The sequence below is a fragment of the Salminus brasiliensis genome, chromosome 10 (assembly GCF_030463535.1).
Source record: "Salminus brasiliensis chromosome 10, fSalBra1.hap2, whole genome shotgun sequence".
Lineage (NCBI taxonomy): Eukaryota > Metazoa > Chordata > Actinopteri > Characiformes > Bryconidae > Salminus > Salminus brasiliensis.
The window spans coordinates 19126417-19153710 of record NC_132887.1 but is presented as its reverse complement, the minus strand read 5'-3'; the positions used below and the strand labels follow the sequence as shown (position 1 = coordinate 19153710).

The window sequence follows — 27294 nt, the reverse complement described above, 5'->3', positions numbered from 1 at the left end:
TGTTTTTAAAATATCCTTCAACCCTCTTACTCTGACACAGCCTTACAACTTTGGCCTACTTGAAGCCCCTCAGCCAGAACATCCATAACAATGAACTCCCTTGTGCCCCCAGTGTCTGATATTGGTGCTATTTATGTAACTTTAAACCTGGCTTTTTTAATAATAGCCCAATTCAGATACTCAATATTCTGCGCATCTGTGCAAGACTCATATCTTGAAGGGAACTATGTAACATTACCAGTTCTCTATGTGTGCAAATAGAAAGTCAGAAACTGCTTCGGCCTTGCCCTCATTGAATTATCTTGGCATTAGGTCAGGGTGAAACTCTTCTGCAGCACATGTGGCATTACTTGCCAGTAGAAACTGGATGACATTTAGTCACTCACTGTTTAACTGCTGAAATATTGGGCTCTTCCTTTGATTATCTCAAATAACCCCCTTCGTTTCAGGCTCGATTTGGTAAAGCTCCATTGTTAAACCTTGCCAGTACGTTAACCTCACAGCAATATTCATCACAGTGACACCAAATGAAGGTATCTTTTGTGCAGTTAGTATGTGGCGTATAATGGCTAGATCAGCTGCATTTTTTTGCATGTCAGGGAGGTGTGCTTTGTTACCGGTGGTCCGTCATGGCTGAGGGCTGAGGAAAAGTGAAGTGTAAATGTACTGTAATCAAAAGACAAATACTCCTCAGGTTCAGGGAGGGAGGGTTGTGACTCCGCGAGTCGAGTGTGGCCTTGGTTTTTGAGTTAACAGCAGGGTGTGGTGGAGGAAAGGTCCAACAGTCAGCCTGCTATGATCAAGGTGCTGATGTCAACAGTAAAACACAGGAAGAGAGGCGCTTCTTATTATCCTGTTTGTAGTATGACATCAGATCCGTAGTTCGCAGGTTTTGTCGCAGCTTTCAGGCCTTAAGTCTTATCACTGGAGAACACTGACCTTCATTCCACTCCTAACAATGAAGGTCTTCAAATGTTTTTTTGAGCGATGCCGTAGAAGAACCACTTTTATCACCTTTAAATTGGTAAACAACCAGTACATTTAAAGTTCTTCTAGAACCTTAGACCTTAACCCAACTCGTATATCTGTATTACGAACTATTACAAACTCTATTACTAGAACAAAAGTTTTTTTTTTTTATGGAACCAAAAGTAGCGCTTCTATGGAGTTGCTCAAAAACATTTGAAGCACCTTTATTTTTAAGAGTGTAGGTAGTAATGTCCCAAAAACTGTATGGACAAATACATAGTTCTAAGGTTTTGCTGTACCTTTTAGATGTGGATGATTATTCACTGGAGAACACCTTTATTGGACAGCAATGGCCTCATTATATCCATATAGTCTTTGATTTATTGGAAATGTAGTTTATTATATAATCTTTTCCCTTTTAATTAAACCTTTGACAAATGGCATCCACCTAAACTGTACTCACTTCATGAAATTTCCACACGAAACAGACCAGAAGCACAAAGTAGAGCAGTGTATAAACTTTAATATGGGATTAAAAAGACAGAAGCAGCAGGACTTAAAGTGTGGGCTACCCTTTCTCAAGCTACAGTCAATCCATGGAAGTATGCAGCCCGACTACAGCAACTAAACATCATGGCAGTAACAGTCATTGAGTACTAATGCACATTCCACAAGAACGTATTGTCATTAAAGGTGAACCTAAAGGCTCCTATCAGCTAATTCCTACTCCTAACAATGTGTATTTTCGCCGCAAGGAGATATGCAGGTATGCGGGTAGTTCTCTAATATTCAGACCACATGTAATACATTAAACAGCTTAGTCGTTCCTTTCACTCATTGGTCTTAGACCAACCTTTGTCATTTTTCTAAAAAACGCTCCATAAATACTCGTCTCAGCTACTCAATCAATAGGCACCTACCACAAAGCCCTCTATACCTCTCAACCTCCCGTGAGCTTTAACATAAAAGAAGAGTCCGCACCTCTTTAAAAAGAAGAGCCATCCCTTTACTTTACTCTTCCTATATTTTAAACTAAAGGTAAAATACTTTGACGTAGGAATGCTGTTAGTCAGCCAAGGAGCAAATCTGGGTTGGTGAATATCTTGGGAGATTTATGGCAAAGTGCTGCTGCGCTGCACCTGTGTGAAGAGGCTCTGAGGTGAGATTGATCTGCCTGTCAGCAGACCGTTAAAACAACCCAGCTCCTCCATATCTGAAAAATGCTCCCTCAGAATGTTTCGCTCTGTTATATTTAGCTGATATCAGTGAACAACCACTCTGTCCAGAGGACCTGCTTTACTGTGCTGCGTGATTAAGGTTGTTGTGGACAAAGGTGTGCTCCGGCTGGGCCATATTGCTTTATGTTGGAAGAGCTGGGACATGACATCACAACTTTAAAGGGATAGTTTGATGAACAATCCAATTTACACCTTTTTCCAAATGTTTTCACCTTAATCCAAACATATTTGTGTGTGCAGGTTGCTTCTTTAGTTTTGCACTGGGGGACCAAAGAGTTAGCCTTGAAACTAAAGAAATCAAAACACTTTAGAAACCAAACATATCTTGGCTGATTAAAAGGAGAAAATGTCTAAAGTCTTAGTTTTCCCCCAAACAGTTGCTTTCATGTAGCTAAAATATGAGACAGTACACATAAACCTCATATGAAAGTTAAAGGACTAATTAGGTGGAAATTTTAATAAACATGATTAATGCCTAATCCCAGACGCAGTCAATCAGCCAAGACATGTTTGATATCTGAAGCTCGCTTCATTAGTTTAAAACGAGAGATGCCAAGCTAATGTTGCTAACAAACACTGGGCTTAGACTGTCACCAATCTGATTTTTTTTGTTTACATGCCAATATTTCATTTGTTTATAAACAAGTACATAAACAAGTTTTGAAAAATCTAGTGAATAGGCTTGCAGCAAATATGAAATATTATTTTTGTTTTTATAGACTCAACTAAGTCATACAGTTGCCTAAATCATGATGACTCATCTCTGTGGCTAAAGAAGGTTAGAGAAGAGGGCTTGGGGCCACAAAGGCTGACGGTTCAATCCCCTAAACTGCCAGGATGCTTAGGAAGTGAAGAAACAGTGCTTTCTCCTACCTTAGCATTCACAGTAAAGAAGAAGCTTCACCTGCGACTGCTCCACAGGTACAGTTGAGAGATAGCTGGCCATCGCTCTGGTTGCATGTGTGCTCATTGTATATTCAATGTCATGGCTGGGTTAAATGTGGCAGCTAAATTTTTTTAAATAATTTCAATAAAGACTTTCTTTTCCAGTGAAGATCTGGATTCATTTGGTGAGATGTTTGTTAGCAATGTTAGCCTAGCATTTCTCATTCTAAAATAAATTTAAAAAATAGTTATAAATCATGCTAATTCGACTGTTCGCCAAACTATTCCTTTAATGTAACAGCTAGAGGTGATAAGGTGATTCGACTGGTGGCAAGTTCTTGTCCTGCATACAGCGCACCGGGCCGTCAGAGTGCAGGAACAAGGCTGCTTCACTTCACTCAGAACCAGGAGCTCAGTCATAGTGAAGAGCTAAATAAAAGAGTGAAGAAGGGTTATAGTGTGTGGCACCACTTCTTTTGAAGAGAAGTCCACGTTGGCACTGGTTTCAGTAGGCATGGACGGAGATTTGGGTGTGAGGAGGTGTGTGAGTGTGTGTAAGCTGACAGTAGTGGCTGTGTCTGTAGTGGAATCATGTGATTGTAGAGCAGGGATGTTATGAAGACACAACAGGGTTCATGGCTGGGTCTCTGTGTTGGGCTCCTTGTCGTAGATGTAGCTGCCAACGCCGCCTGTGTTAACTCCTGAGAAGATCATGAGAAAAAAGACCTTTCAAGTAGAGCTCTCAGTAATTTTACACATATTGAGACTTTCTGTAAACACCTGAAAATAGAGAAAATATCTGCTTCTTATCAGGGTCACATTTCTCTGTTATCTGTATTGATTTTATGAATACATTTAAATAGTGCAAGCTGAAGTGACTATTATTGAACAACAGCACCCCCTGGAGGTTAAATATGTCTTAGGTACCTTTTGGCCCAAAGAGGACAGCATAACATGGTTTATGGCAGTAGGGCTGGCCATCATGCTGGTGAAAGAACAAAACAAAATACAAATAAATTATAAATCACAAAAATATAATGTTTAAACTATACTATTTTACTATCTTATTATTTATGAAATTATTTTTACTAAAATGTAAAACATGTTACTTTACACGACTATAAATTAAATCACTATGGAATTGAAACAAAATGTACATATAATAACAATTAAAATAATTAATAATAAAAGTAATTAATAATAATTTATATTAGGTAATAAAATAATGACATAAAATGTAATTAATATCATCCTTTTAATACATTATTATAATACTACTAATATACTTGCGTAATAACATGCATATAATATTATTTCATAATTCATGCACCATAATTTAATCACACTAACTGAGTTTTAGTGATGCTTTCAGACTTTGGTAGCTTCAACTGTTTGTGGAAAATCACTACATATAACCTTTCAACTTCTGTCTGAGTGATAGAAACTCTGCAGAGTTCTTTTTTCTCTCGTTGGCTTACCTCTGCATGGCTGCCTGCTGCCAGGGTCTTGCTGCACCTTTCACAGCGCAGACAGGGCCGATGCCAGTCTTTCCCAAGAGACGTGACCTTTTCCGCTGTTATGAGGACGTGAGACGTTATTAAGCTTTCTATTATCAGCAGTTATGTCATATATTTCCTAATTCAAGCAGGAACGTACCGAAGTAGACCTTCTTGTTACATCTGGGGCACATGTTGGCCTCACCAGAAAAGGTGGTGACGCTTCCAGCTGAAAAAAACAAACAAAAAACAACCGCATTTAAGCAAAGACACTCAGGCACTCGTCCTAGTTAATGTTTTCTTTAATCGTTAAGGTTTCAGCAATGCAGAATACCAGTGTGCAGGATGAGTGGCTTCTGGCTGTATGGGAAAAGCTAGACTGACTGGCCTCAAGGTCCCAAGAGCAAGCTTGCGGTTATCACTGCCTTAACTGAGGGACGTACCAGCCTTGGCTTTTTTTTTAAGTTGGGCACAACCCGCCGACAGAGGTTCACTGGTCGCAATGTTGCTGCTTCAGATCCTACAGGCCACAGTAAGCTCTAAGCCCCTACAGGCTCATAATCTCCATTTTAGCTGTCGGACGGACTAAAATGAGTCAAACTCAGAGACAGAACCAATCACCTTACCTTTTAGGGAGGCGTGAGGTTAGGTAATTTATTCTAAATGCCTGTTTTAAGGTACTCACTACTGCATTGCAGTCATTTAAATGCTTTAATAAAGATATACTATATAGACAAAAGTATTGGGACACCTTCTTATCCACTGTCCACTATCCACAAGTGTTTGTCCTGCTTTTGTTGGAGCAACTGTCTTTCTATTAGATTTTGCAGCACTGCTGTGAAGATTTGGCTGCATTTGGCAACAAGAGTGTCAGTGAGGTCAGGATGTTGAATGATCCCCATCCCACCTCACCCCCAACTCCTCCCTAAATTATTGTCTAGAGCACCATCATTCCAGAGAACATAGTTCCACTGCTCCACAGCCCAATGACGGGGGGCTTTATACCCCTCCAGCCCATGCCTGACATTAGGCATGATGCCAATAGGTTCACCATGGTTTAGAGAGCCCTATTGAAATACGTCTCTACGGGCACTAGACAAGCTGCATGTGTGCATTTACACAGTCTTTGTCAGCCATGGTTTAAACTAAACATAGCTGAATGCATTCATTAGAAGAAGTGTCCCCAAACATTTGGACATATTGTGTAGCTACTACGTAGTGACTGGTTGTAAAACCGCTAATCTCATTGGGTGAAAGCTGTAAAAAGAAGAAAATACCTTTAGAAGGAGGTCTGCTTGGTGCTAGGACCCTCTTCTCCTCAGGCCTGGGTGCAGACTCCACAGCAGCTGCAGATGGGTTGTTGTTGACAGGTGCTTCGTACACGTAAGAGCCTGCACCTCCAATGTTCACACCTGCAGAAGTATTGGGCGTTACCACTCAAGACAACCATACAAAAGGTTCCTGCGTCATTCCGCCTTTTAGCTGTATAGTGTAAAGCATTTAGCCACAAAAGCATTAGCTGACACTTGTGACCGTACACTCATATGCAGCTGCTCCAGAATCTGCCATTCTATTGGAAATGCTGCTCTATAGAGTTTAAGCTATGTTGTGATTAGCAGATGATTACATGAATGAACTGGAATGAACTGTGGACATCAGAACAAAATTAAACAGATTTTCATTAACTGTTTCTTTTTAGTTTGCATTGACACTATGTACTCAGTACCTTCCACACTACAGACATCTGGAGTATGGAATACTAAAAACTAGTAAGTCTATTTTCCTTATCAAATTTACTCAGCAGAGTAGCAAACTGGGGCAAATTCAAGAAGTCTTTTCTCACCTTTTGGCCCGAAGAGGGCAGCATAGCATGGCTTGTGACAAAAGGGCTTCCCATCATGCTGTGAAGAAGACAGAGAAGAATGTGAGGAAGGCATGAATTAAATAAGTGCCACAGAGCTCTGAAAGTCAAAGTGCTCCACCACATCTGGATACTTCCATCCTTCTGAAAACCTTAATCCGCACAAGTGTGTTTGTACCCTCACAGCTTCGTCCAGGGTGGCTTTAATTTGGCTGGATGCTCCCTTTCCATTTTAAGCTGTTGCTTGTACACAGCCTGTCCCAAACTAATCCACTTGAGTGTAAAAGCCAGAGAACGGCCCGTTATCCCTTGGCACCGGCTCCCCTTTCTGGATAACGCTGACAACGGTTACCAGGACACTGTCTCTGTTGATTCATGTTGATTCAAACTACTGTCTGCAAGCAGGTATGTGTGTATGTGCGTGTGTGTGTGTGTGTGTGTGTGTATGTGTGTGTATGTGTGTGTGTGTATGAGTGGAACATGGTTAACATTCACTTTTGTACACCTCTGTGTCAGGCTGTAACGGAATAGCTTGGCCAAAGGCACACTGGGGTGTGGTTGTCATGGGAACAGGCAGTTGTGGGCAAAGTCACAGACAGGGTCAGCAATGGTGGGCCTGTGCCAGCAATGCTATGCTAGGGGAAAAAACAGGTAATGGATCAAAATGCCATCATGCCTGACATGCCAGACGTCAGGGCCGGAAAAGTGCTGTTTCTTACATTATCAGGACTACTATAAAAGGCAATGAGCAGAAGCCTATCTCGTCAGTACTGTATATGTTTTTCATTTCACCTGCCAGTGGTGATAATGTTATGGCTGATGATGGTTTATGTGCCAAAGAAACCAACCTCTTTTTATCTCTAGGAATAAAGGCTAATTTTGTTATTTTACCTGGCAGTGTAAGTAGTCTATGCTGAAACAGTAAACATGACTTTCTGAATGAGCAGGGCTAAACGTCTGCACACTGAAATGGTTTGTATATTATTGCTGGCACACAAAAAAAAAACCTTGTATCTCTAAACTGGCAACTTTACAGGTGAAGGTAAAAATCCCAATGGAAGTCTAAAGTGTAAAGATATTTTATATTATATAAGTCCTTTTTGAGCAATTGTATTGGTCCATTCATCAGATACAATGTAAAAATAACTGATTCAGAAATTTACATTTGTGGCATTTAGCTGACGCTCTTATCCAGAGCAACTTACAAGGTTACTTGTATTACAGAGGAGGGCAAACATAGTGTTGCAGCATAGTCACCCAGACTTGGAATCGAACCCCAGTCTCCAACATGGTGTGGTAGCTCACTGGCAGGTAGAGGTGTTATCTGTTGTACCACACCAACCACCATGAAATAAATGGCAGATATACTGTACATATGACATCTAACCCTTTTATGTTAACCAAGATACACAGTGTCTTTGACACAAAGCACCAACAGCTATTCGAGTACTAATAGCACCGCTGCTGGGGAATCTTTAGCCGGCTTAACATGAGTGAGTGAGTTCTTTCCATTATAAAGTTAAGTTACAGCTTACAGTTGTATGTGTCCTCTGCAGTAAACTTAAATATTGTGTTTTTTTTAATTGAGTTCAAGAAAACTTGCATATCATATTTGACAATAAGGCAATCATATCAGGTGGTAAAACACTGTTTAACTAAAATACTAGTGTTTTTGGCAAATATCAGCATCAATATGTCCCTTTTAGTTGAGTCTTATGGTGGTATAATGGCTTTTTCAGGCTTCTTCTGTAGGCAGGGATTTATAATACTAGTGAAAACACCCACAACTCAGCTCCCATTTCACCGCAGTAGCAGCAGCAGCAGCAGCACCACTGTAACCAGGCTGCTTCCTCTGCAGAAACCAGTGAGATGGATTAGCACTCCCAGCCCACTCACTTCTCAGAACCTACAGCTCCCACAACCTGACATCTGAGTCTCCACGGTTTCTCTTTAGACGCCCACCCAACCTCTACTGAAGCCCCTATAGGTCCATGAGGAGGACGACGCCCCATTGATGAAGAATCTTTGGATATTAAAACAGAGCCATATCAAATAATCTCTGGAAGACCATCTGCCATCATTTATGGGGTATTTCCACAGGGAGCCATGTTGGGTTTCAGCCACTAAGCAGAAACACATCTCTGGACCTAAGTGCACTGACCCTGCTTTTTCTGTAAAGCAGAGACAGTTGCTGACAGTTTTAAGGTGAAAAACACATGTCCTGCCCTCATGATCCTTAAACCTGTCTTTCTTTTCATGACAATGGGGTACAACTTTAACACAGACCAGGCCCTCACCATAGCAACCATGACCTACATCCGGACTTGGTGGTGATGTCAGTCCAGAGGACGTATAAATCCCCATCTAGAGATTACAAATGCACACCAGCATCCAATCAGGGACGACAGGGGCCCTCTTTCCTGTAGTAAATGTAAAGGTCAGATGCTTCCTGCACTGACCCAAGTCCTGGGAGTATAATGAAGCAAGGAGAGGACGTTTTGAAATTTGCAAGGCAATTATCATTATGTTGGGTTATTGGTCATTATACTGCAGTTGATTGAAATGGGAATTATCTCTCCCTGGGTGCCTGTGAAACATCACATGCTCTGGTTATCAGCACTGATCTACACTCCTTTAAAGAAAACAGTAGTGGACATATGTGGTGTTACTCAGGATTGTGCAATGAACTGGACCTCAATGGCATTGGAAAAACGTCTGGTCTCTCACATTAAAGATCTACAGAAGTTGTGATTCAGCTGTGATTAACATTGGGTTAATAAGTAATATTGATATTATGTAAATTAATGCTCCTTTCCATTTTTTAAACCATACATTTATACAACCAGTCTAATCTAGGATTAGATAAATGATAACATTTTTAAAGAACCTCACCATAATGTAGAGGTAACAGGTTCTTCATGGGACTGTAAAGAACTATTTAGGAGAGTTTATGTTTAAGAGAGTTCATACAAAGAACCACTGAGTGTCAACAGTGACATTTCATCTGAGATTACAGATTATAGTTAGTAATACACTATATGGACAAAAGTATTGGGACAGCTGCTCATTCATCTTTCAAAATCAGGGTTTTTAAAAAAACTTTACCCTGCTTTTGTTGGAGTTCCTGTCTCCACTGTCCAGGGAAGGCTTTCTACTAGATTTCGGAGCACTGCTGTGAGGGTTTGATTGAATTCAACGACAAGAACGTTAATCAGGTCAGGATGTCAGATGATCACTACCCCACCTCATCCCCAACTCCCAAACTAAGCCACAGTTTCACTGCTCCACAGCTCATAGATGGGGGTTTTATACCCCTGTAGCCTGTGCTTGGTTTCAAAGGTTGATGTTTATAAACTGGACAATTATATGCTATATTGCCCTATTGTAGGTTGCTTCAGGTTCAAAGTGGCGGTTGATAATTCATTATAAAATAATACAAAAAATGAATTTTTTACTTTGACAGCAAAGTAGACAACTCATATCTTATAAATCTGAGCAAAAATGATTTCCCTGCAATACTAGGAGGGTGGACACTGTAGACAGTGAAGTCACAGGATGCTGGATGGTGAGGAGTAAGAGGAATTTCATTAGAGCAGAGACATGAAAACAGGAAGGCCCCGACTGCACAGCCAATCACAGCAGACTATCCTCTGGGGATTGTTCAAATGCTTAATTAAAGTGCAGCAGTCTCTCAGCTAACTGCAGAAGGAAAAGAAGAAAAAGGCTCTGCATGACGCACAGCAATTAAATAGCATGACTAAGCCAATGAACAAGTCTCACTGTCAAGGTGGTTTGACTGCAGCCTTTTGACTGCAGTCTTTATTCCTTTAATTAGGTTGTTTATAGCGCGGTTTCGTTGTCCTTGTTCGAATGTGTTTGTGTCTGCTAAAGGAAAACTAAACAGAAGAGCCGAGTCCAGCCTAACACCCCACACACAATGCCACACATCATTAGCCTGGGGTGCTGAAGCCCAGTGTAAGAATGAAACAGCCACTGAGCATCTGATGCAAACGCAAAGTGTCAGAAAGTCAATATATAACTCTCCCTGCCGGCCTGTAAAAAAGTTTTTGTGTGGGGGGATCTGTGCTAACACAAGCCCATGAGTGGGCTCCTTCACAGTGTACACACTCAATGCACTCACTGCAAGGGCTGGGAAGGTTAGGTGACGAAATCAATTAGTTGCTCATATGATATATACAGCCTTTAAAACAGACTGCCCCAGTGATAAGGTTGGCCACTGCTGGTTTGTTGAAATCATCTACTGCATCATCAAAGGTAACATGAAAGGCAACTGTAGAAGCCATAACAGGTCATTTAGTTAACTCCTTGAATCCTAGGTTTACAAATGTAGTTATTAGCCCTAATGCAGAAACTATTATAAATGGGGAGTCCCACTGGGTTCTTTTTTAGGGCCTATGAAGCTGATGTTAATTATGTCAGTGATATAGTGGTGGAAAGTGTGGAAGAAGGTTGGGCTTACATATAGGGTGTATGGGGTTAATTAACCAAATAATAGTCAATATATTAATCAGTTATGGATTTAATCTTAAGCAGCCTTACTAATGGCTAGCTTATTCACACTCACCTCAGCATGGCCACCTGCTGTCAAGGTCTTGTTGCAGCGCTCACATTTCAGGCAGAACTTGTGCCAGTCCTTCCCCAGAGAGGTCACCTTCTCAGCTAGGGGACGAACAAGGAGAGAGAGGAGAGGGAAATAGATTGTGTTAGAATAACAACAAGCAAAATAAATCCTTTTTTTTTTGGATTTAAGCTTAATGAGCGAGGAGAGCCCACTAACGTGACTGAGCCGGTATGTCGACATTGTTTAAAAACGACACCTAGCCTAAAAGGTTCTCTAAGACCCTTCTCTAAGAAGCTGGGAGCAAAAAAAAACACAGTTGTTAAGTGGCCTTCTCAACATTTTGCTACTGCTTGAAAGTGTAAATGTAAAATGACAAGCTCACAGATAGCGTAACTCGCCATATAGACCAAGAGATGCTGCCAGTAAACTTGGTCAAAAAAACAGCTGAAAACCTAGGACAGGCAGTGCAAATCACCCAAACTATTATTCTTTAAAAGTTAACTGCTCTTCTGGGACAGTATATTGTCAAAAAAAGTGACAGGCCTATTCTAGACCAATACAATGATTCTTCATAGAACTCATAGAACAAGTATTTCATGACATGAGAGATGCATTTTAGCCAATTGTGACCTACTTCCTTCTGTGTTTACCAGCCCTACACAAAAACATGCCCTACTGTCTATTCACAATAAATGAAAAGAACCCCATCGTACTGAAGCATGATGTCCAGACTGTGAACTAGACAGTACCGTTCCTGCAGAAACTGCAAGTGTAAGTGCGGTTCTGTATGTATACTGTATGTGTTGGTTGCTAAAGTGTTGATAGGGGGTTGCTAACGTGTTGCTATGGTATATGGTTGGTCCAATAGCTTATCCAATACGTTTGGTTAATAGAGCATGTCCACTAAATGTGGAGTGCCAAAGGTTTTGGTCCAAAAGCTCCACCATGCACAGACAGTAGCAATGGGCAGCAATGAAGGGAAAGAGGGATGCAGGCATTCTCTCAGCTGGTCTATGGGATAGCAGCTGAAAACCTAGGACAGGCAGTGCTAATTATTATTCATTAAAAGTTAACTGCTCTTCACCAGTGTGTTATCATTATCATTTCTAAACAGTCTTTATCATTTCTACACAGTCCAGCATTTGTTCCTAAGGGGAAAATATAACAGTAATTTCATACAACTACATACAAAGCATACAACTACATTATTACTTCTAGAATAAGCAATATTTGGTGGAATCTTTGGGTTAAAAGGTGTACAGACACATTTCAATGCATTCTAATGTCAGTATGTGTGCCACAATATTTTTTTGGATGCTTACTGTACTAATACTATTTCACTTATCCAAATGCTGTACACAAGCACACTATTCCAGATCAGGATATATGTATCAGGGTAGGAATGGTGTCAATTTCTCTAAAACTGCGTTAAAAAACAGGTGTACTAATAGTAAGACAAATAAAACTTAAGAAAAGCATTGCCTAAGAATTGCCTACCGCAATCACACTAATAACTGTATACAGTTACACCCCATCATTAATAGCAATACAGACCATTGATCTATCAGGCTATTAGGCTTTGTAATTCTCAGACAGAGCTACATGCCAACAATGTAAAACTACCTAAACTGACTAAACTAGCAGGTCCATGTGGTATTGCTTGGGGCTTTGAAGTCTTTGCTCCTTTGGCTGGCTTTTACAAGTAATAAGGTGCGTTTAAATGGTTCATTACATTTGTAATGAGCCTCGTTAGCTCAACGTGGGGAAACCCCTTGTTATAAGCATTCTTCCTTTGCTAAAAGGATGTTTGATGCAAATGAAAAGGAAAGGCAGTGGCTGCAGTCCAGCTGCAGCTGGACAGCTGAGTGTCGACAGTTCACATAGATTCCTTTGTATCCCCCCTCTCCCCCTGTCCTTTGCCCTATTTCCGTCCCTTCTCAAGCACCCGGAGCAGTTTCCCCAGACAGAAGTCCTGGCCCTAAGAATATTCCTTCCATTTATAAACCTTCTTCATCTACACAATGCAGAATGGAGCTGTGCTGAGACCATCAGAGGAAACACCTCGTCTTATCAAGCCTGGGCACAATCAGCTAGAACGAGTGGTCAGTTTCCTCCAACGCCCCCCCCCTCCCCTCTATGGCCTTCCCGCCTGGAGAGGGAGTATTGTTTTCAGTCTGTCAGTACAACTGCCCCCTCCCTTACTCTCTCTCTCCAGGGACCTAGCTCAGGGCAGCAGTGATCAGGTTCACCACTAACCGAGAGGTTTTTGTATCATCAACTGCACTGTGAAACAGAATGTACCCTATCAGTTGTCGTGCTTCAGAAAAGAGACATACATTACTATGGTTTGGGATCACTTGCCATAATAATTTTAATAATATTAATATTAATACTAATTTATTTTATTTATTTATCATAAAAGCATCTTCAAATCATAGAACTGCAATGCCAAAATTGTGGCAATGTTTATTGTTGAATGTGTGCATTGTCGAATGCCTATTGTCCAACGGTTACAACCGGCATTCAGTTAGTTATAATGTCTGATGTAGTTGTGTTTTTTGAACACCAATGTTTGCAAACACAAAAAAGCAAAACATGGATGATTATAATTGATATTAATTTCATTCAGAACATTCATTTCGTGAATCTGTATTGTGTGTGAGTGTATTGCAGCATCTCCAATACATTATGGTATAAAGCAGAAACCTGGGGCTGGTTTCTTATAAGCTTTAGCATAGAACCTATAAAATTATTATTATACATTTTTTAATGATGAGTAATACAACTGTAAACTTTTTTTGTAAAAAGGCACATTTTTATAAGATTTACTTAATTATATACATCATTCTATTCATTATTTTCATGTTATATTTATTATGTCAAGATTTCTGGGAACAAAAAAGTTAATAAAGGTGGCAAACAATGTATTTATTGAATATTTTAATAGTTTTTTGATGGGTTAAAAATGCTCAGATGGAGTTTTACAAGTCAATTTACAACCCTGTTATGTTGCCTTAGAATCAAACACGTAGATTTAGATTGATGGAGGGCTCATGAGCTCTGCTTTTATGGGCTGGTTAATGGGCCTGGCAACAGCGCACAGAAGCTGCATGTAATAGCATAGTTTTAGCACCAAGAAAAACGCAAAAACATTTTTATAGTTTTTTTGCAATTATTACCAGATAGTGTTGCGGTTCTCGAGTTGTGTCCTCTCAGCGCAATGTGCTGTTAGCTACTTGAAGCAATTGTATCTGGTTAGCTTTTAGCCTTGCCTCCACTCACTTGGGTTTAGCTTTCTCAAGTTTTACCAGTAAAAATGAGCCGGTACTTCCCTTCTGATGTGTGCTTAGCTCCAGTTCGGTAATCAGCTGAGGTAGTGCAGTTTGTTTGAGCCAGCGGAAAAGATGGTAAAAGACAGTCAGCTAGAGTAAGCTCTAGCCAAAGCATAGAACTTGCGGGTTCGCGTCCCTGCTTTTGCGCTGTTGAGTGCCGAGTTTAAGCTATTTTAACTTTTAATAATGTTCTTCGGGTAATTAATGTTCTTCGGGTAGTGTAACTGTTATTCCCATGACTAGCAAAGTCTATATGTGATGTGCTGCCCTACAGGCTGTCATTGGTGAGCTGGGTGTATGTAAATATAATTTTTCATATTGTATTATAAAGTATTTTCATTTGAATGAAGAGAACACAAGGTTTGAGGTTCACATGTGCATCACCTACATGCACTGAACTGTCAACAATCAGCTAGTCAACTAGCCAGGTTTTCTAGGGCCCCTTTAAATAATTTCTGGTAAAGATTCTCTTTGCTAGTCATTGCTCTGTTTGTCCTGCTGGATCTTAAACCCTAGAATAATTCACCGCTACCTACAAACTACCTGCAACTCATAGTACATCACTAGCATAACTTTTGGCATATACCTGCAATAAAATTGGTGTAAAATCACTGAAAGCTGAGGGTCACAACTGCTGAATGTAAGGCAGTGAAAGGTAGCAGATAATAACACCATTATATTGAATTATATTGAGGCACCTTATTAAGTTCAAAAGCTTCACCTGCTCTGCAGTTCCAGACAGCATAAATCACTGCTAATGAAGCAGGCGGCTAATCTGTGCCTGGAGACATTAAGAGCTAGTACCCTGCCAGCGCAGAGGCTGAGCGTGTTCCTGTGGGGCAGCAGCCAGTGCCAGTCTCGCCAGTCAGAGTGTGACAAAGCGCAGATGTGCAGACTTACGGTTAAAAAGGGATGCTGTTATTGTAGGAGGCGAAAAGTTATTAGAAGGCCGTCTGGGTGTCTGCAGAATGCACAGTCATTACTGGCTCATCAGTCTGGTTAGTACCTGGACACTCTCCAGTGGCTAAAAACACACATTCACACTATGGTCCAAGATGGTCTGGAGCCAAATATTTTATGTTACGTTACTGTGAAGCTGTACTATAGATCTTTTTTCATTATTTTAGTCACATTAACTCATAGACAGGCACTAGAACTAAGGTCACTAAACTGGAAAAGGCATGAATCTGTTTTTTATGTAGTCAAACCATTTCACATTAAAAAGGCAAATATTAAAAAATATATTTTTTAAGACCAAAAATTAAATGTATTTAATTAAAGTATTTTTTCTTTGATTAAAGTTTAATTAAAAATAAAATTAGGCTGATGTCAAATTTGGATATAAAAAATCATGGTCAGTATTGGCAGATAAGTGCTAAAAAATATCAGCATATGACCAATGCCTAAATTTGACTAAAATTATACATATTTTTTTGTTCTGGAAGAGCATAATGTTAGGGAGATACTCGCTTGCCAGGGTGATATGTGTCCATTCTATGATTTTTTTTTCTATTAACATTCTACCAATAATGACACGATTATTTGTAATGGACAGGAATCCAGACAATTCTAGTCAAGAATTTCCAAATTGGCCAATATTGTACTTTAATTTTGAGATGAACTTGATACAACACTTGCATTTACCAACATTATTCCATTAACAAACTGCAAGAAATGTGTGCAGTTGTAATATGCCTTGTGATACACTATATGTCCAATTTTACATTTATGGCATTTAGCTGACGCACTAATTCAGCGCAGCTTACAATGGATGCAGTCAGCTACTTTACGTTGCACCCATTGCTGATACAGATGTGAAAATGCTATCATGCCTTGTGTAGTCCCTGTAAAGAAGTATTACCAATAGAATAGGCCAATTTCTCTGGATAGACATGATAAACATGCATATTGGCATCATGCCTAATGCCAGATGCTGGCTAGAGGGGGTATAAAGCCCTCCAGCATTGAGCTGTGGAGCAGTGTTCTCTGGAATGATGGATGGTGCTCCATTCAATACTTTTGGGGTGATTTGGGGAGTTGGGGATGAGGTAGGGTGGTGATCATCTGACCTCAACATTCTGCCCTCACTAACGCTCTTGTTGCTGAATGCAATCTAACCTAACAGCTATGCTCCAGAATCTATCAGAAAGCCTTCCCTGGACAATAGAGACAGCTATTCCAACAAAAGCAGGAGAAGCTCTTTTTTAAATACCGTTGATCTCAGAAGAAACAGTGAATCAGCAGTACTGTCCCAATACTTTTGTCCATATAGTGTATATTAAAAACACACTGGTGCAGCTTTCTGAGGTATGATAAAGACAATAAAGCACTAACATCGCTTAGGCGAGATTCAGACAATGATGTCCCCATCATACTGAAAACAGAGGACACCGCAGTAGTTCATTATGGAGTCATGTTTCCCAGGATGGAGGACAGAAGGCTCAGAGCACCATAATGGAAGACTATGTAAGAGTATCCACTGAGAGGGATGCATTACCTCACACTATCAGGCTTTATCTAGCATACATAGAGGTTAAAGTGCAATAAGCTTGTTTTGAGCTGCAGAGTTAAATTTGTCTGTGCTCCGTGCTGTTGTTAAATAAATATCAGCTACTGCAAAAGATGCCCTATACAATAAAGAACATGCCAGGTCTCAGCATAGCAGCAGTAACTGTCTCTACAATGGTGGAAATCTTTCTACTAGATTTTGGAATGTTCCTGTGAGGATTTGATTGCATTTAGCCATGCAAGCATCAGATACTGATGGTGGATGATTAGTACAGGACCACACATGCCTCTCCAGCTTTTCCAAAGGGTAATGGATAGAGCTCCATCACTTAGGAGAATGAGGTTCCACTGCTCCACAGCCACTCCACTGGGCACTGGATATTGGGCAACTCCAAAGCATACTATTTCATTAGTGTAGCAGATGAAGTACAGAAGTGTGTGGTTTGACCCTGAAACAAACACAACCAGAATAGCAGGGAGGAACTGCTGGACCAAGAAGGAGAGGAGAGTGTTCTTAAAAGGAATGCTCCCACTTTGCAGCTTGTACAGACAGACATGTCCAGAAAAGGCTTTAGCCTTTCTAAATGGAGTCCTCAAACAGTTAGTTCTACATGGCACAGAAACGGGATCACTCACCTCACAGTTATGGCGACAATGTGTTAACGGAAATGCAGATACTCTCTGTGTTGTCTAGATCAGTGGTTCCCAACCCTCTGTCCCGGAGGAACCCCTGCCCTGCACAACATTTTAGGGGTTACCTGCTCTATCACACTACCTGCACTTCACAAGGTGCTTAAACAATTGTCAATTAGCTGATTAGATGGATCAAGTGTGATGGGAGCAGGGTAGACACTAAAACGCTCCTCCAGGGTTGGGAACCACTGATCTAGGGTGCTGAATTTCTTCAGTACAAGTCAGTATCAACTCACACACTCAGTAACAACTCACACACTTTATTACGCTTCTTGAATCGCACAGTTGTTCTTTACATCAAAGATTGAATTAATTGACCAATAGAAATGCTCCAAAATGCAAATTATATTGACTTCCATTGAACGTTTGGAAGGTTCCGTCCTTCTCTTGTAAAGTTCAAGAAAAAAATCATGATTGAAGCCCCCTAATAAGGCTTACTTTACGATTTCTCATTTCTTTAAATTTGTCCTTGGTTCACCCTATGAGGCGGCTATCCTCGGTAACGTCTCACACTCAGCTTACCCCATAAATAAGACAGAGATGAGTTTCATGGCTTTATATTAGAGAAAGGTCAGCGAGTATAACAGCAGCTAGAGGTACGGCAGGTTCCCCTGCCTCAGCAGAATGTATGCAGGCTTGGATGCACTGAACTGTCGGCTCTCCTCGCGCTCAGCCATCACTCACCGCAAAACTATCCTCCTACTCAGGAACAATGAGAATCATATGAGAGCTAATATAATCAGCTATAAACTTCCATCTGCTGCATATCAAATGAATGAGCCTCTCTGTAAACATGTCGGGTCTGATATAGGATTATGCTTGGGATGTTCCAGATGGGAGGAGACTCTATGGTTCTACTGAAGTCTTCAGTGCAGCCAGGAAAGGAAGAGACTCGCTAACAGCAACCTTTGGTTTAAGTGGGCCCATTATTATACCCGCTCACCCGACACTGTGCAATATTTTCATGGCACTGGTAATGACTTTGTCTCTGAGTGTTTGTCTAAGGCCAGTGAGAACTCACTCCTCACAAACAGGGCTAATTGTTTAAGCGGAGCAGCTGCAATTAGGCGGGTAGCGGGGAGGGGGAAAAGATAACAGGGTGCTGGTTATTTACAGAGGGTCTTTAGGGGGCCTTTTGAACGGGGGTCTTGTTTTTTGGTGGGCTAATTGCTGTTCCGTAATTATCAAGCGTAATAGGTCAGCACCACAACAACACTAGGCCACAGAGACTGTGGAGAAACCAAAGGGGAAGGAAGGAGGGAGGTGATTTCTTGCTGGCTGACCATGCCTTCAGCAAACGGAGTTGTGTAATCACAGATAAATAAGCACCAGGCCCTCCACAACATTGGCACAGCTAAAATCCCAGCATGCTTCGCTAATCTCTGTCCCCAGCGTGGACATACAGCAAATGTACAGTACATGTAGGTGGCAAAAAGGTTCATGCAGCTACGTCAGTGACATGTTTAGTTGGACTTTCTTCCACATCAGAAACCGTAAAGCAGACCCATCTGCTCTGACTGTACACTGTAAACCCCCCTTCCCAAAACCACTGGAAGTCCGCTACTGTTCTGCATGCATGCCAGCTGCGTCCACAGCAGCATTTCGGTTAGAGGCAGTGATTACTACATGATCTGCTCGCCTTGTACTTGCGTGCCTGGGGCCAAAAGGACAAGCACTCTCACCACACATATACACACACACACACATACACACACACTAAGGAGGACCAATAATGAATTAGGCCTGTGCTTTTTTCGGCCTTTAACCAAAACGTGTTTTGTGTGGAGATGTCTGGATCCAGTTTTTTGGTCACCGATCGGATTGGAGTATTGTCCAATACTAGTCCAAATTTTGGTTAATAGTTTATAATCCAGTCTGACTGACCTCCTGATTCATTCAGCTCCCAGTTCTCTTAAACACTGCAGTAAAACCACTTTATATAAGATGTGTGTATATATATGGTGGTGCACACTCTGAACTGATTTACTGATTTTTGATACTGTGTGTATATTAACCTACTCCTGTCCATTTCTAAACGCTGTTCTGTGCTGGTTTAAAGTCAAAGAAGGGCGTGTTGGAGTGTTTCAGCGATAGATTTGTTTCTAACCAGCCATAATTCACACAGATTTGGCAGCCTGGGCAAAAATGGCAGCATATTTCTGGAGGAAAAGAAGCTTAAACGCAGTCAGGGCACTAGAACCACAGATATCATGTTCATGTTCAAGCATTAATGCAAACATAGGATCAGAACTGGATTGGGCTTAAATTAGCCTAAACCTGACTCATTAAAATATGTCTGGATCCACTGGATCAGGACTGGAGACATCCCTTGTACAGTCTCCCAAGTGTGTTTCTTTAGCTGCAAGCTACAAGACTAATGTAAATTTCAGGCATACTGTTCCAGACAAAAGCATCTCACACTGCCACAAACATTAGTATTCATCACCAAAGCCTGAGTGTATTCCTTTTTTCTTTGGAAATAAGGATATAAGCTCAGACTTTTTCCCCTAACTATTTATTTACAGTAAAACCTGACCAACATCATGACCAACATCAACCTCAGAGAAAAGTGCCCCAAAGCTCCTCTAAACAAATCCAACATTGATCAGCCCAGTGCAAGCTTTGCCGTTCCAATTTGCACTAGCTTCTGAACTTCAGCACAGTAGTGCGGGAGCACTGGGTGTGGCCGGAGGCCTCTGGTGTGCAGATGTGCCTTCCTGGCATAGCTCCTTCAGGCTGATGCAACAGCACTGGAAAAGTGGTTCCAGAGAGCCACTGTCGCCTCAGTCAGGGCGAGGTTTCCTCCAGGCCTAAATCAAGGAACCTTGTGACTCTGGAAGTTCTCCGGCATGCATAATTCAGGTGTGTGGGTGTTCTGTGCCTGTCTCTTGGGTTGCCTCTGGCGATCAGCTTGGGTCAACGAGCTAAGTGAACCTCAAAAATGCTCAATGGTAAAATCCAACTGTCTCATTTTCAGTGTCAGGGCACTATAGGACTTCCATTTATTTTACAGTATGAATGATCATGTTTTTAGGCCGTTTTTACTCCTGCAGTTCAGTCCAGTTAAATTGAACTCTGGTCCGTTTTTAGAAATGGTGCAATTCGTTTGGGCAGGTGTAATTGCACTCGGATGCGAACCAAAACAGCTGCCCCGATACCTTTCAAAAGACATGATCTTGGTCCGGTTACGGAAGTAGTGAGAACATAATCTGACCTCGATCCAACTAAACTACCAGGTGTACTTCACAAGTTTGAGCTCCAAGGCGCCCATAGACAGGTGTGCTTTGGTATATTGCCCAGATAATTACTATCAGCCATGTTACATTGCACAAAAATGTGCGCCAGTTCAGAACACAGGACTTTCTTCCTGTATTTACTTTCTTGCTCCCGCCCCAGACAGTCTGACCAATAAGCAGAGAGAGCGTGATTTGTTGTGACGCATGGTGCACATTGATTGACTCTCTAACTGATTCAGAGCAGACTAACTAAAGGTGTGAAAACACCCTTAACCCATAGTTGGAGTGCAATGGGGTACAATGGCTTTAGTAAATAATTGGAATTTAACTGGGCTGAATATGAACCCATTTTAATAATCAGATCTGGGCACTGCAGGTGTTTAGACTCAAGACGCAAGGTAATTATGCAGTAACATGCTTCATACAGAGCGCAGTCTAAACATTAGATGCTTAAGGGTGTTAGAAAATATTTTATGCTTTTAAAAATATTGTATCGATTCTCAAAAACACAGTGTTGACTTTTAATTCATTGTTTACATGTGAAAATTGGTGGCAGACAGTAGTTCATTTAGTGTTGTGTTTATACCCTAAACACTAAATAGCAGTCTGTCTTCAGATCCCACTGTCAACTTCTCTATTAGTCAGATTTTATGAATATGTGTATGCTATATATCACCTTGCTTACAGTATCGCAATATATAGTAACCCATGTATTGTTCCCTACGTATCATATCACCAGGTTCTTGCCAACACACAGCCTTAGTTATGCTGGACAAGCATGGTTCTGAGCCCAACCAGCACAAAATCCTTTCAGTCTCAAAAATAAAAATCTCAAAAAAGCCAAGAGCCAAGATTTATGCAGCACATTGACAGAAATGCTGTACAGGGAGCACATACCAGGATGGATGAATTATGCATTTCTGATGCCCCAAGGGCTGCTTAATTTAGAGTAACATCTATTATAAGACCCCAGTCCCACATACACATCAGCCATTACATAACGGCACAGGCCTTCAACCTTGCTCCGAGGGTTGAGAAGAAGAGATAGCGCTGTGGTGCGGGTCCATGCCTGCCAGGAGAAGCTTCCAGAGCAGATAGAGCGGCCCGCAGGGTGAGGAGAGGGCATCCAGGTTACGCAATGCCACTGAACGAGAAGCGCAAACTCAAGAAATGAGCTTATATAACAGAGACAGCACATTCACACAGCTTGTGGGGCAGCCAGGCGGAATAAAACAGGGTACTTTACCATGTGGGAAGGACAAAAACGCGTGTATGAGAGCGAGAGAGCGCTAGAAAGAGCGAAAAAAGCAAGGAACGCTCAAATGAAAGGCTAAGGCAGCACAATATGGATGAAATACGAGTATCTTGAGTAGCTGTGGAAAGGCAGCAATAGAAAAGGCAGGTGAATGTTCATTTACAGAGACTGAACTGAAAAGAAAGTGAAACCGGTGTGAGAAAGAGAACTAAGCGCTCTCTGGACGTTTTGCTGAACTCGTTACATGTGTGGACAGGAAGAAAAGGGAGCAAGGTGAATATGGATGTCCTCTCTCATTACCATGCATGAACTGATCTGACAGCCTGACTCCCTCTTTGCTTACAGTCAGGGGGGAATGCAGGGCCTGAGGGCATGAAGAAAGAAACAGATGCAGAAGGAGAAAGCCAGCAAGTGAAGGCAGACTCATTCTTGTGTCACTAAAGTCTTACGTCAGCTATTGGTTGGTTCATTATCATGCAAGGTGGTGCTGGATGCTGTTAGTGGAGAAAAAAAAAACATGATGGAGCACTTTGCACTTTTCTTCTTTCCACCCCCCAATCCACCCACCTCCTCTTACACAGACAGACCCTACAGAAAACAACACATTCCCACACTCGTACTGGATCCCCATACTGGATATTAATTCTGTGAGATTTTATCGCCAGATATCTTAAGCCAGAACTTACGCTTAAGCAGCCTGAAGCCTGAGTTGAGGGATCCTATAGCTGGTTAACTGGGAAATCCTGCTTTGTGAAATCCCCCCCTAGATCCAGATAATAATACAAATACTATAATTATACTAATAATAATTCTAATACTCTTAATAATAATAATAATAATAATAATTCTAATAATAATACAAATAAAAAGAATACAAATAAAAAGAAGAAAAATAAGAACTGTTGCAGTTGTTGCTACTATTACAAAAATAATATTATAATTTAAAATATTTGTATTAGCAACAGCAACAAGTATTGATATTATAATTGTTGATAATAATAATAATAATCATAGTTGTTATAATAACATTTCAGTGTAATATTTTAGTGACACATTAATAATAACACTAATACTACTACTTCTAATAATAATAATAATAAATAACAGTAATGCTAATATTATTACAAATAATATTTTAAATAGGAATAAGAACACTAATAATATTATTAATGATAATAATAATAGTAGTGGTTGTTAAAAACATAATATTCAGTAATACATTTTATTATTTTAATTACTTTATTATTGGTGTCTGTAATTTTAACTACACATCAATAATAATAATAATAATAATAATAATAATAATAATAATGTAAATCAGATAAAAATGTAAATAATGTAAATAATGTAAACCAGTTCCCTTTCAGCTTTCCAAAGCCATTTTTATTTTGGACACTAGCAATAACATATACAATGTACAGCCCCCATCAGGATCATTGGCAGCTAACATCAGTAAGTGACCACATGCTACAATGATTTATGAGTGACTATAGGCTATTGATTATTGGACCCTATGTACACTTTTATTACCCCCTTTTAAGCTTCTTAAGGCCAGGTAAATATGAGCTTTGGCTAAAAGAAACCCATCCCATCCATTCAGTTCAGTCATAACCTCTGTCTGGTATGAGCTACAGGAAGCTCTGAAGATGGAAAATTAGGATGTAGTGTGGTTTTAAGGACTATCCATTTAAAAAACATCGTTTTTCCGCCAATGTGTACGACAACTGTCCAGCTGCAAGAATAGCTGCAGCAAATCCTACCAATAAAGGGATAAACAGAGTAATAAAACGATCACCTCAAGCCTTAAATATGCTTCACTCAAGACAGTGGCTTACCACTTAGGTCTGAAACAGGATACAGTCAGATGAAAAAAAAACGGCTGTAACCTCATGGGAAATAGCATTTGGGTAATTAAGTTGAACAGAGAGACGTATGGCAAAACCTAAAAGCCCTTTGGTTCTACAGAGTACACTGAAATTCCTAATACGCTAAATATTAGAAGATGTTCAGCCAAAACATCAAATAAATTGAAAGTGTTTTGACGGTGCTTCAAAACACTATAAAAAATTCCACATAAACCCGTCAGAAAACCTCGTCTACATTCCGACATGTGTTTGCATTACACTCCTCGCTATTGAAGACTGCATTGTATGAAGTGGTATCCAATGTGAGCAGTTCTCTTTTAACAGTCTTTTAAGTGTGTGTGTGAAAGTTTGAGGCTGGGTGTGAAATGTACAGATGATTCGCCTTCAGACGTACTGGAGCTGAAGCATCCAAGTGGGACGTCATTGGAGATACAGGACAGGGAGGAGCGGAACACTCCCATGACTGACCACAGCTGCCGGGCGATAATATTAGCACACTCCACTTCTTTCATCCCGCCCAGCTGCCCTGTGACGTACACAAAGCCACTGGGTCCATTGTCTAGCCCTGGAGAATCTACGGTCACCACAACATGAACCTCACAGAGACACCCCTGACGAACAAGAGTGGTATGAAAATCTGAGAGTTTCTCATTTGCCATTTTTTGTTGAGACCACTGTCAAGGATCGAAAAGAGACCTCTGGATTGCAGCCTATCAGAGTGAAGTGGGCAGGGAGAAGGTGGGGCTTATGTAGAGTTATGCTGCACATTTTTTATTTATTTTTAATTTTTTTCATATTCAGTCTATATTCTCTATTTTATATAGAGAAATGTTATTTCTTGCTCCTGGGCTCACCCTACATTAGGGAGTTGTATTTTATGCCACCGCTAAAGGACATGCTTTTCTGGACGAGCTGAGAGATCCATCACTGAAAGGGAAAGCGGGGTCCGTAATGCTGCTACTGCACTATGTAACTTTGGTGGAGGTCCATAAGTCCTAATGAGAAATAAGTAACGCGACAGTCCACATGGTTTTATCACTTCCAAGTTGAATCAACAAATGCACATGTACAGATGTCCATGAGGGGGAGCTCAAAGCGCGATTTGTATTTACGACAGTGGTGTAAAGGTGAATTACTCTCCGCAACTGTAGGTGAGCCCAGGAGCCACAGTATACTAGAGCTGTATACTGTTCAGATTTGAACAATGTAGCCTAAACAGATTGTAGCACTGAGCGGTTTACTTCAACTATGACCTTTTCCAATTAGTGATCATACTCTAACATTATGTCATGTGATTATATTGTGATATAATACTAAAAATAAAAACCATACCAAGCCTAATTGAGACTGCAATGTATTGCACTGGGGCTGAGGCAGCTATGTATTGCACTGGGGATGCCCACCCCTGTTAGCTTTCAGTAGATTAAGTGATGTAAACAGCAAGCTAGTGCATTTAGCCTCCTCAGTCTGAAACTTTTCTTCTCTGCTGTTTTTCGCCTGTAAAGTGAATCGTGTGGCACTCTCAGTGCCGGACCACAGGATGAAATGCTGCAAAAGCTGCACTTGCTGTTATATAACCCTGCTCCCATTCACCCCATTGATTTTAACCTCCTGTCAGCTTTATGGACAAATGAGTTACTGTTCCGTGGCTGAGCTCTACACTGTATGAAGATCAAGAAGAATAGGATAATCGTCTCTGTTCACCACACAGACACTATACCACAGTCTCACCTTATAAATAAAAGAGATGAGATAATAAGGTCAAATAGCAGGGGGGTAATACATGTCCGTGCTCCTCCCGGCCCGCCACGGCCAGTAATTGAGACATATCAAAGAATGGCATGCACAACAGAGCACAGTGTCGGTTGAAGATTTAATTCTGGGCACAAAAGGACAGAAATGAGAAAGATAAAAATAGCTATGATACTGTTTCCATTACAGTACCAAGTCCCTGGAGCCTGGCCAAGGCAGGAACCCACTGACAGCACTCAAAAAAAAAAATGAATGAGGACTGCAAGTATAAAATCAAAAGAGAAACAGTGTAATTTGAAAGTTCTCACAGAAACACTCATATTAAACACTTCCTCATCTGGCAGGGAGCGTGTTTACCAGCAGTCAATTAGAACAGGACGGATGACCACAAAGAGGATCAGGGCACAGCTGCAGTCTGTGTCAGCACTGGGCAGAAACATTTTCACACTCATAACTGACCATTACTGCAGGCAGCCGTGTGAACGCTGCTGTTGTTTACAGTTGGAGTGAGAAACCCCATTCAGAAATCAATGATGTGAATGGACTTATTCAGTGTATTAGTCATTTTTAATAGGAATAGAGACTATTTTCCCCAGAACTTCCCAATCACCCAAGATCAGTCACAACACTTTTCTGTAGGCCAATCTTTTATATTAAATTTGACTTTTTATTCAATCTGAGCTTAATAAACACGTATCTGTATCTTTAATACACATTTACTGATGTCAGCATGTGTTGGAGATGATAATTATTTGAAATAAAAATGTAATTGTCGTGACTGTCATGAAAAAACTTGACATATATATGTATATATATATATATATATGAAAAGTTGCCATATTGAAGATATATACTTATATTTTATACTACATTTATTTTTCTTTTTGTATAAATGCATTTAAAATATTTATTTATTAGACATTTTATATTTTCTGTTTCTATTGGTCCATTCATTATGAAATTTCTACACTATGTGAAGAAAAACAGCCAGACTCAAACAAGCCTGTAAAAAAGTGAAAATTAATTCATTAAAATTAAAAACTACAAGGAAAACAGCGACGGTGTGTTTGAAAGCTGTATAGATCAGATCCATCCTAGCCTGCATTTAGTGAGTGCCACCAGTTATGTGTCGATAGTAACAGTAGAAATATCGCCTAATATCGAATCGTTGGCTTCACCGTATAACTCATAGTAATACAGGCACGCAGCTGTAGTTCAGCAGTCTATCTGAGAGAGAGGGGCTGTGCAGTGCTTTTATTTTGGAAAGTGAGACTCCACCGAGCGACCGTGATGCAATGTGCGCTCTCCAGTGTCCAGCGAGCCCTTTTCTCACCCCTGTCTGTCAGAAACAGGTGAATTACACTGAACTCTTAACTCTAACGACCAGAACCTGACTTTACATGAACCCCCCGCACAGATATGTCAGATATGAACACATGAGACGGTAATAGGCAGGTTATTAAGCTATTCAACTCATTTAGAGAACAAATGTGAATGAACACACTTACCGAAATACACGGTCTTCTCGCATTTAGGACACTTGGACGCCATACTGAGTTTTATAATCGAAGGAAATTCAGCAGATTTAAAGCTACTTGGCTTCAGCTCTTAGGGTCTCTCAC

General features: G+C 40.6%; 1 protein-coding gene across 1 annotated transcript; it reads right to left on the bottom strand.

Moving 5' to 3' along the window:
• Positions 1 to 1472: 1472 nt before the first annotated feature.
• On the bottom strand, positions 1473 to 27294 carry crip2 (cysteine-rich protein 2). Its single transcript, XM_072689589.1, has 8 exons — positions 27181 to 27294; positions 11035 to 11129; positions 6432 to 6489; positions 5866 to 6000; positions 4749 to 4817; positions 4571 to 4665; positions 4020 to 4077; positions 1473 to 3793 (listed from the first exon to the last, which is right to left on the bottom strand). The coding sequence occupies exons 1-8, from the start codon at positions 27221 to 27223 to the stop codon at positions 3726 to 3728; spliced, it is 621 nt and encodes a 206-aa protein (XP_072545690.1). The 5' UTR covers positions 27224 to 27294; the 3' UTR covers positions 1473 to 3725.

Coding starts and splice junctions, on each gene's coding strand:
- crip2 (XM_072689589.1), bottom strand. CDS start 27,223: ATGGCGTCCAAGTGTCCTAAATGCGAGAAGACCGTGTATTTCG. Junction 6,490..11,034: donor CAGCAGGTGGCCATGCTGAG/GTGAGTGTGAAT, acceptor TCTTCTTCACAG/CATGATGGGAAGCCCTTTTG. Junction 4,078..4,570: donor CAGCAGGCAGCCATGCAGAG/GTAAGCCAACGA, acceptor TTCTTTCACCAG/CATGATGGCCAGCCCTACTG.